The 11,029-nt window shown below is 47.6% G+C and overlaps 1 protein-coding gene across 1 annotated transcript; it reads right to left on the reverse strand.

The window, feature by feature from the left end:
• Nucleotides 1–2,236: 2,236 nt before the first annotated feature.
• On the reverse strand, nucleotides 2,237–3,510 carry LOC119358892 (xyloglucan endotransglucosylase/hydrolase protein 15-like). Its single transcript, XM_037625289.1, has 3 exons — nucleotides 3,276–3,510; nucleotides 3,100–3,200; nucleotides 2,237–2,991 (listed from the first exon to the last, which is right to left on the reverse strand). Exons 1-3 carry the CDS (start codon nucleotides 3,445–3,447, stop codon nucleotides 2,410–2,412), a joined length of 855 nt encoding a protein of 284 aa, XP_037481186.1. The 5' UTR covers nucleotides 3,448–3,510; the 3' UTR covers nucleotides 2,237–2,409.
• Between the last annotated feature and the right edge of the window lie 7,519 nt (nucleotides 3,511–11,029).

Genomic DNA, 11,029 nt, shown 5'->3' on the forward strand with positions numbered 1-11,029 from the left:
AAACTCTCAGAAATAACTTCATAACAAATGAGAGATAGTATGTTCGGTCGGAAGATTCCTTACCTGTTCGGCGGCGCGGTTACTGCTCAGGCCCACGTCCTTGGTGATTTCCGGACACTCTACCTGAGGTCCGAAAAATGACTTGTACATCTCCTCGTGCGTCAGGCCGAGGAAATTTTGGATGACACGCGGTCCCTCGGGATTGAACTCCCACAAGCAAAGGGGCCGGCGTTCGCAAGGCTGGCTTGACGAACCAGCATAACTTATATTACCGCAACCAAACTAAAATCTCCATTGAAGAGATCTCGAATGCGGCTTTGCAGTATAGGCATGTCCTTGGTTGGGCCCCAGCTCAGAACTCTGCTGATCCATGACATCAGTTGTGGTGGAGGGCCCGAGCGGAAAACAGGGGCGGCCGCCCACTTGGCACTTCTAGGAGCCGTGATGTAGAACCACTCCTGTTGCCACAATTCAGACACCTCTGGAATGGAACCTTTAGGCCATGGAGCTCCCGTCATCTTGCATATTGAGGCACCTCCACACGCTGCATGTTGCCCCTCGATCATCTTCGGTTTTACTTCAAAGGTCTTGAGCCACAAGCCAAAGTGAGGGGTAACCCGGAGGAAGGCCTCACACGACAATAAATGTCGTGATATGAAGAAAGGAGTCCGAAGCTAGATCATGGAAGTCTAGCCCGTAATAAAACATCAAGCCCCTGACGAAAGAATCCAGAGCAAGGCCTAGACCTCGGAGGAAGTGGGAGACGAACACGACGCTCTCGTTGGGTTTGGGAGAGGGGACGGCCTGCCCTCGGGCAGGCAGCCGATGCACAACCTCGGCGGTCAGATATCTGGCCTCCCTTAACTTTTTGATGTCTTCTTCCGTGACGGAGGAAGGCACCCATCGGCCTTGAAGGCTAGATCCGGACATGATTAAAGGTTCGGAACACCTGACCTGAACTTTGGGTGTTTGAGCTTGAGGAGGGGGAAGGATTCGATTGAGCACGGGAGGGAAAAAAGTAAAAGCCTTGTCCCTTTATAAAGAGGGTGAATATCAAGCATCCTCTCCGTGGCCGTTTGGACTTGCCTATAGTCTAGGAGTCCTAAAAGCGGTTGGGTTACCCACACCCGTATTGATGAGAATCCCAGAATAAGAGGACACGATCTCTGCTTTAATAAGACGTGCCAAGGAAACCGCCTCGCGTGACACGCTGATGTGGGATAATAAAATGATTCGAATAAAGGCTTGGCCGTGATGCGTCACACTACGGAATACGCAGCAAATTAGATTTGTGTAAATATTATTCTCTCTATGGCAATATGTGGAAACTTATTTTGCAGAGCCGGACACTATCTTTGTGTTCAAAATCTTCTATGAAGTACTTGGAGGAGGAACCCGCCTTGCAATGCCGAAGACAATCTGCGCGCCAGACTCGTCGTCATTGAAGCCTGGTTCAGGGGCTACTGAGGGAGTCCTGGATTAGGGGGTGTCCGGATGGCCGGACTATACCTTCAGCCGGACTCCTGAACTATGAAGATACAAGATTGAAGACTTCGTCCCATGTCCGGAAGGGGCTTTCCTTGGCGTGGAAGGCAAGCTTGGTGATACGGATATGTAGATCTCCTACCATTGTAACCGACTTTGTGTAACCCTAACCCTCTCCGGTGTCTATATAAACCGGAGGGTTTTAGTCCGTAGGACAAGATAGAGAACAACAATCATACCATAGGCTAGCTTCTAGGGTTTAGCCTCTTCGATCTCGTGGTAGATCTACTCTTGTACTACCCATATCATCAATATTAATCAAGCAGGACGTAGGGTTTTACCTCCATCAAGAGGGCCCGAACCTGGGTAAAACTTCGTGTCCCTTGCCTCCTGTTACCATCCGGCCTAGACGCACAGTTCGGGACCCCCTACCCGAGGTCCGCCGGTTTTGACACCAACAGTCGTCATCTCAACATTAAAGGGGCGCCGCTCGCTCGTATGGCTATTGTAGGTCACTATTCACACTATTTTGATCAAAATTTTGTCTTTTTTGAAAGGAAGTCAAAGGGGGGATTTCTTTTTGTGAATTGTTTCTCACAAGTACAATGTAAGGTCAAGTTTATTTCAAAAATATTTTCAGGTTTTTTTTTTACTTTTTGTTGAATTACTATTTTTTATATAGGGTGTATATCTCCCCATAGAACAAAAGTTCCCCTCCCATTTAGATCACTGGTTGAACAGAGTAAGAAAGAAAAAGGAAAATCTAAAAAGAAAATTTTACACGGATCTCAATGTATGATCTCACGAATATAACACCCACTGAGAAATTTTGAAACGGAGTAGAAAAAGAAAGCCAAATGTAGTTTGTGGAAAGTGCAAAAACGAATGTGGTTGACATGATGGACAATGAATGAATGCTCTTCATCAGTACTGCGGCAGGGTGCACTCGACGCCGGGTACCTTGCCGGCCTCCTGATCCGCGCAGTAGTCGTAGATTCTGTAATTGTCCTGCACCCACCGCATCCTCCCCCGCTGGTCGCCGGTGAGCCCGCCGCAGGCCCCGAACGCCCCGGCGCAGGTGTAGACGCAGTCGCCGCCGTAGCACTCGCAAACATCAAGATCAATGCCGCGGTAGCTGGCGACGAAGGGCGCGCGACTCCAGTCGGCCCTGACGCGGCCGCCCTGCGTGGCCCAGTCCTCGGCCGCCCAGATGCTGGAGTAGGCGTACATGGGGCGGCTCGTCGGGAACGCCACGCCGTGGGCGTGCTCGTAGTTGCGGAACGCCCTGATGGGCGTCCCGTCGACGTACCAGACGAGCATGCAGGGCGTCCAGGAGATGGTGTAGTTGTGGTAGCCGTCGGTGGGGTCGAACCAGGGGCGGAACTGCATCTCCTTGCCGCCGACGCCGGCGGCGTAGACGTTGGTGTGCAGCGTGTAGGGCTGCCCCGTCTCGTTCCCCAGGAACTCGAAGTCGATCTCGTCGTGGTCGTCCCCCACCGAGGATGTCTGAATCGAACAACAGTATCAATCAATCCTTGGAGAATATATAGGTATATGGACCAGAAAACAAAAGTCGGTGCAGATAAGATGATTGGGAGCAGGCCGGCTACTTACGTAGTACGTCGTGACGGTGCCAGCGGAGTCGCCCTTAACGAGCTGGATCATGGTCGACACCGTCCCGTATATAAACTGCCGCTTGGACCGGATCATCGAGCCTAACCACCCAAACATTCATTCATTCAGAAGAGAACTCCATGAAAAATACAGAAGTTCTGAGGTTGAAGAAAGACCTGAGGAGTTGCTGACGAGGGCGAGGGAGAGGCTGTTGCCGCCGTCGTAGGTCCAGCAGTTCTGGGGCTCCCACGTAGCGTCGCATTCCTCCAAGAAGTTGCCGCCGGACACGAGGCCAAGAACCGAGGCAAGAGCTACTAGCACTGCAGCCAACGCTTCCGGCTTCCCCATCTTTCCTTTAGCTGGACGAACACCTCCAGATCGACTACCTATTATGTATATCTGTAGAATCAGTGTTTTGTCTTCAGAGGTTGATAGACGAGACAGGGATATATAGTGCCTTGAGCACGTCGGAAAATGATATCGACGGGTGGATTGGAGGCGTGTGGAATGATGGGGAGAGGAAAGTAAGGCTGGGTGGTGTCGCGGACACGTAGCCTCATCACTTTGCTTCGGCGACGTGCCTGACATGGCAGGCAGGGCATACTTGTGCCGGACGTCTCGAAGGCATCGGGCCGTTGCCCCTCTCACCGGCATCATTGTTCCGCTGCCCGGCGACCGGCGTGAATCATTCTTTCCTCTAGAAAGCCAAAATGAGAACGAAGAAAGACAAATCGTTTCTTAGTTTACACATACACATATGTTTCTCCGATCGCGTTTGATAATAATTATATATAAAAATGGACGAAATGTCGTTGTGAACATATATGTTTCTCCAAGCTGTCGTTGTGAACATAATCTTGATTATTGAGAAAAGAGAAAAGTATAATTTTCATCCCTCGACTCTTCACGGAGTTTAGATTTGGTCCATCAACACCAGAATCGAACAACCCCCGCCCCTCTCCCCAACTACTGAAACTAGACAAGGTTCTTCCCTGGTCTTTGTTTTGACCGATTTTGGTGTTGACTCACCCCAGTTTTGACCGTGCTGACTCAAATTCATGTAGTTTATTTCAAATCCATGAACTTTTTTTAAATTCAGATTTATTTTTTCAGGTATCTATACTTTTTACAAGTTCATGTACTTCCAAAATTCTCGCATTTTTTTAAATCCTTGTTTTTTTTCAAAGCCGCGTACTTTTTTCAAGTACACGTAATTTTATCAAATTCGCATACTTTAACCATGGTACTTATTCAAACCCATGAACTTTTGAAATTCACATAATTTATTCAAGTTCGCGTGTTTTTTTAAATCCATGTGCGTTTTCCATTTCGCATACCTTTTTGAGATCCTCGTACCCTTTTCAAGTATGCATACTTTTTTCAAATCCACATACTTTTTAAAAGTTCACAAATTTTTACAAGTTCACGAACTTTTTCCAAATAAAGTATGTGAATTTGAAAAATTACATATACTTGAAAAATGTATGCAAATTTAAGAAAAGTATATGGATTTCAGAAAAGTTGACAGATTTGAAAAAAATACGCGAACGTGAGAAAAGTATGTGAATTTAGGAAAAGTTCATGTATTTGAAAATAGTACGCGAACTTGAGTCCTCACAGTCAAAACAAAGGTGAGTTATCACGAAACAGGAGATGGAGTGCATGTTATGCCAGAGAACATCTCTTCCTACTCGTCGGATGCCATTGAAAGGGTGAAGAAAATGATGGAAGGAGGAGATGGGGAACCACGGAGTGGTGTGATTCTTGCCGACATCTGGCCTCCTTTAAATAGTGAGCGGACGGGAGGAGCTTGCCCGAGGTTGTGTTTAAGAAAGAATTCCCTATTTAACACTATCTTAAATGTTGTTTTCCTATTTGACACCGAAAAACTTTTTCTTCCCTATCTAATATCGACTCTAATTTTTTTTGTCCTTTATAACACTTTCATCCGTTTTGAGCCTCAACGATGTTAAATGACACCTGAAAAGATCATTTTGCCTTTCATGTGGTATGTGATCAAAGTTTGTGCATGGAGCTCGTGTGGCGGCGGCTCGCACATCCGCTGTACTGGCAGGACGCATATCTTGTGCAGCTCGCGCCGTGGTGTGCAGCCGGCCGGCGACAGACGGCCAGCGGAGCTGTGGAACAACGGGGCGCACGGGCCAAAGATGTTAGAGGCACGCGACGGCTGGGAGAAAAACGTTTGGCAACCGAGAGGGCGCACGATGGACGGCAGAGTCACCGGCGTTGTGTCCGACTTGTGTCCGCGGTCGGAGACACCGGCTCATCCGGGCCGGTTGGATGCATGCTCTACACAATGGGTGGCCAACGGGGCCGTGATGCGGCACGGCGGAGGGCATGGCGGGCATCCTTGGTCGCATGTCCTGTGTCAGCCAGCGTGGCAACCTGAGCCTGCATCATGCACATCCTGGCCACAACAGCAAGGCAGTACTTGTACACGCTGTACACAAGAGCTAACGGGATCACTTGATTGATTTTCTTTTAAAGTTGGCTCACGCACCTAGCAACCGAACCGGCTGGATAAACACATGCAGCTAGTCAGCTATGTAGCATACAACAAACAAGCTGGTTGGACATGTCTTCTTTGCCATTATTAGCATCTATTTTAATTTTGGTCACATACCATATGAGGGGTAAAAAGGTCTTTTTAGGTGTCGTTTAACACCGTGAAGGCGTAAAATGGACGAAAGTGTTATACAGGGCATAAAATTTAGACTCAGTATTACATAGGGAAGAAAATATTTTTCGGTGTCAAATAGGGAAAGAAAATTTAAGACAATGTTAAGTAGGCAATTCTCTCTGTGTTTAATGTCGAACCGCTCGTGAACGGATATGGGGCCAAAATAGATTTCTCGACTTCCATGCAGGTTTAATGGAGGCGTTTGAATATGGTGAGGAGGCGTGTTCTACCGGCTGGACGTGCAGCGGCCAGCGCCCTCGGCCAGCACGTCGCTTCAATTGCGGACGCGGTCAAAGGTCGTGTCCGCCCTGAGCCATCTTCCATGTGGAGCGACCGCTCTACAGCGGCATGAATGCGGGTAGCTGGCGTCGGACGGGAACACGTGCAGACGAGGGAGGAGGGGGTTTGGGGTGGGCCAGTGTGGTTAGAAGCGAGCTTGGATGCTGTCCGGACACCCGCAAAGCCAACCCACATTTGTCCCTGATTTACGGGTGAAAGTACATCTTGTCTGTGCGGTCTGGACGGTTGCAGGTAGTTTGAGAGTCGCAGTTGGAGATGGTCTAACCCTAGGAGTCTGGAAGTTTCCTCCAATCAACTGATGATTTGAACCATTTTTCTTTCTAGAGAAAGTGTAATTTTATCAATAACTGGGATAACCCATCTTAGAAGGAAAGACCAGTCAGACTTAGGCATAATGGTTTAGGTACCAACTCGGTACATATCTTCTTTTCCTTTTTATTTGCCCGGCAGGGAATATATCTATACCTATTATTAAAGGGAATAGATATTTTTAGTTTAGTTCAGTCCAACTATTAAAGGGAATATGTATTCTTGGTTTGGTTTAGTCGTTTTCATTTTGATGGGCCTTTCATGGGCTTCATAGAGTCTGCGAAAAATAATTAGGTCAAAATAAATTAACATTATGGGAATTTAAACAGGACCTCCTGTCTGAATCTTCGATGCAACAACCTATGCGTCATTCACATTTACTAAATCCCAACTCGCTCTAAATATATGAGTGGTGGTCCTCGTGTTTAAGCGAATGAGCTAATTAAAGAAAGAATTGTGGACTTAAATAAAATATTTAAATGGATGTGGTTAATTAAAAAAAAGGACTATGGGTAAACTGGTGGACTAATTAAAAGAAAGATTGTGGTCTTAATAAATAGAATTTTCAAATAGATGAGGCTAATTAAAGAAAGGACTTAAGGTAAAAAGGTAGGATAGTTAAAAAGAAGGCTATGTATGCTTCAATGTGTTGGGGATATTAAATTAGAGAATGAAGGATTTGATTCCTGACTAAAACGGGTGAGGACGTCATGGTAACTAAAGGAAGGATTATACTTAGATGGAATCAATGGGAGATTATGCCCAACAAAGAAAATATGAACACGGCTAAATTGCATCGTATTTTTTATGTTCATTTTATAGAAGGAGCGTTGAAGCATTTTTTTTCATAGTGAATCCGGTGCTGTGGGACATTATACTTGCACAAAACATCAATTTTTTCCGTTGCAACGCACGGGCATATGTGCTAGTCTGATATACAAGATATAGTACAAGTGTTGTTTGTAATTCAAATTTAGTATTAAATCAACGATACTTATTATGGGACGGGCCGGGGAGTTCTTACTAAGAACAAGAAAAATACAATCCAATCTTTTTTACTATTCTTGTGGATGAGATCATTTGCGACAACATAATTCAAAGATGATACTATCCCCATTGCTGTCGAACAACAAAACAAGAAAGGCAAACTAAACTAAGTGCAACAGCTTTAGAGTTTGGTTTGTCTAAAACAAACTTAGAGGCTGGTTGGAACCATGCATCCATAGCATTCTGTGTTGTGTTCCAAGCATAGTGTCAGGACCCCGACTCGATGTCACATCGATCTAGCTCGTAACACCTCATATCACTTTGCGGCCTCACGCACGGTATACCCACGGGTGTCGCCTTACCTTTGCCCGGGACCGTTTGCGCCTTTTGGCTCACGTATATGATGGTGTCGCTAGCATCCATATGATAAGGAGCCCGGGCTGACATGACTAGTCGTAAACCCAAAGTGGCACAGACTTACAGGGACAGGCATCCATGACCCAGCTTCGAACGTGTCGGTCATCAGCAAGTGGGTCTGGGCTGTAGCACTGGGCTAGCAGGACTCCGGTAAACCGGGCTGTAGCGGGCTAACAGGACTCCGGTACTCAATGCGTGACATTTCCCCGAAGGGACAGACACCGGAACGAAGAAGGACACATGCCGGCCAGCCTAAGTGTTCCAGAGCAGTAGCAAGCTACCATGGCTCAGCGGTAACACTAGGAGACATTTCCCGGTAAGAGAGGCTACTAAAGATAAACAACTAGATAGTCAGATCCCACACATACCAAGCATTTCAATCATACACACAATATGCCCGATATGTGCAAACACAACAAGGCATCACAACATGACTCTATGACACAAGCACTTTATTTAAGGCTCAGAGAGCCATACATAATATACACAAAGGTACGGGTCACACGACCCAGCATTCAAGTCATACAGTCATACAAACCAGCAGCGGAAGTAACTTGTCTGAGTACAGACAACTAGAAAGATAAAAGAGACTTGGAAAGCCTAGCTATACTACGTGGTCCTTCACAAGCTCAGGATCACCACCTGGGCCTTTAGCCTACTCATTGATGTCAACGTCTACATAGAACCCATCAGAAGGGGTTGCAGCGTCTTCTGTAAAAATGTAAATTATAGCAACATGAGTACAAAGGTACTCAGCAAGACTTACATCAGATCCTACATACATGCATATTATCAAGAAGGGTTGGTGGAGTTGTTGCAGCAAGCCAGCTTTGACTCTTGGCTAGGCTAACCTACGAGACTCCAATTTGAAACGGTTTTGCGTACACGAGTCCACTACCCACCACTTCAATACACTACCGAGGATCCACCTCCGTCTTCCTACGGAAGAGCCATCCTCGGCACTCACACTTATCTTGAGGCTTTTAGCAGTTTCCATTTACTTGTCTATGAACTGTATAGGCAACCAAGTAGTCCTTTACCGCGGACGCGGCTATTCGAATAGATCATGATAACCCTGCAGGGGTGTACTTCTTCATACATGTTTCCACCACTTAGCGTCTGCACACGACATGTGCTCGGCAGACTTCAAGCGAAAGCCGACGTGGGTGTAGACCACGACCTACCTAAACACTTAAGCCTCTAGTCCAGGTTTATCGCCTATCCAGGTTCCATCCGCAGGGAGTCTGGCCGAGGTTTCCCATACGGCCCCGAACGATGTGAACAGGGTTCCCGAGATACCTAATGGGTATTCGGTACACCGTGCCACGTACCTACCACATCACAGCCCACCCCTACGGTCAGCGCTGTCCACGGCCTCCAGTAGGCTACAAACACCAGAAACTACTTGCAACTCCTGGACAGAGAGCTAGGGTGAATAAGAAGTCGAGCGGGGTCATATTTCAGGGCCCAATGCATGGTAGTAGTTGTATCTTAAATCACACATACAAATCTCAGTGCTTAAGGTCGGCTTCAATGAAACAACCCACCATGTACTCCTACATGGCCTCTCATCGATACCTTTACCAAATCGTGTTCACCACACCACTCTCATTACCGACATAATCATTTCACTCTAGCCATCACCCAGATGAACCAGACCTGACACGACTCTAAGCATAGCAGGCATAGCAAGGTAGGAACAACACATACATATGGCTCAAACAACTCCTACACATGCTAGTGGGTTTCATCTAGTTACTGTGGCAATGACAGGTCATGCAGAGGAAATGGGTTCAACTACCGTAGCACACAGCAGTTTGAAACGCGTTGTCTTAATGCAGTAAAAGAGAGCAGGAGCGAGAACATGGGATTGTATCGATATGATCAAATGGTTGGTTGCTTGCCTGATGGTTCGATGCACTGATACGGTTCTTCGTTAGGGTAATCACGGTACTCCTCGGGGGCAGATCCTGCCGCAAAGAACACCGATACACAACCATCACCAAACAATGTGCAACAATATGATGCATGCATGAAACATAGCAATATGAGTGTGTTGGGCTAATGCAACTAAGACCAGAAGGGTTTGAACCAATTTGAATCAAAGATTCAAATTTTCAAACTCAAACATGGCCCTTTAAAGTGTTTTTCCTTGTTCTGCATTAAACATCAAGTTAACTTGTTTAATCATGCATGAAAATAGTACAGATGGATAGATTGGATTTTTCTGATCATTTTTCATATATAATTTGTCTGATTTGGAGTTACAGAATAAAAGTTATGAATTTTTAAAGTTTAAACTATATTCTGGAATTTCCTATATTAGATTAATTCCAGAAAATCAATTATGGCGTCAGCCTGACGTCAGTGTGATGTCAGCAGGTCAACGGAACACGTCCAGGTCAAACCTGACAGTGGGTCCCGCGTGTCAGTGTGATTAGTTTAATTAAAGTTTAAATAAAACTAAACCTGTTTAATTAACAGGGCTGGGCCCCACCTTTCATTGACTCAGGGGAGTCAACCAGGGCCCACCCGTGGTCAAACCCGGGTCGGCTGCACCGGCGTTTAGCCGCCAGCGAGCCCGACGCGGCGGCGGAAGTGGTTTTTGCCGTTTCGGCCACCAAATGGGTCGCGGAGACCACCGGAGTGGAGCTGAGGACGAGCCGCAGCTCTTGGTGGAGTCCGTTGGGGTCGGGGTGGCCGGAGTTGGCGCCGGCGACGACTTTGGCGGCCACCGGGGTTCGGCCGAAAACGAACTTGACGCTAGAGGGGTTGGTGAGGCTCGGGGAGTGGCTAGCTAGGTGCTAAGTGACACGGTGAGTATGATGGACACCAGTTTGTGGCCGGAGGGTGACCGGGAGCGCGTCGGCGACGAGCTCCACGGCGGTGGGTGCGGTTGAGCTCCGGGAGGTTGCTACACGGCTCGGGAGCAAGAACGGAAGGGAGGGGAAGATGGCTAAGCTCACAGTGAGTGCGACGAAGCCCTTGGTGTGGCCGGAGATGAACCAGAGCGACGACGGCGTTGAAGGGGATCTCCGGCGACGGCGGTTCGGGCGAGGTCGTTGCGGTGGACTCGGGCGTTGCGAGCGCTCGGGGCTCGGCTGCTCGATGAAGTGGACAGCGGCGGAGCTCCTGGACACGATGAGAGGACGCACGGGTGGCGGGGAGCACGGCTACGACGAAGGCACGGCGATGGTGGCGTCGGCCATGGCGGGG

Source organism: Triticum dicoccoides, chromosome 2A, assembly GCF_002162155.2.
Source record: "Triticum dicoccoides isolate Atlit2015 ecotype Zavitan chromosome 2A, WEW_v2.0, whole genome shotgun sequence".
NCBI classification, from domain to species: Eukaryota; Viridiplantae; Streptophyta; class Magnoliopsida; order Poales; family Poaceae; genus Triticum; species Triticum dicoccoides.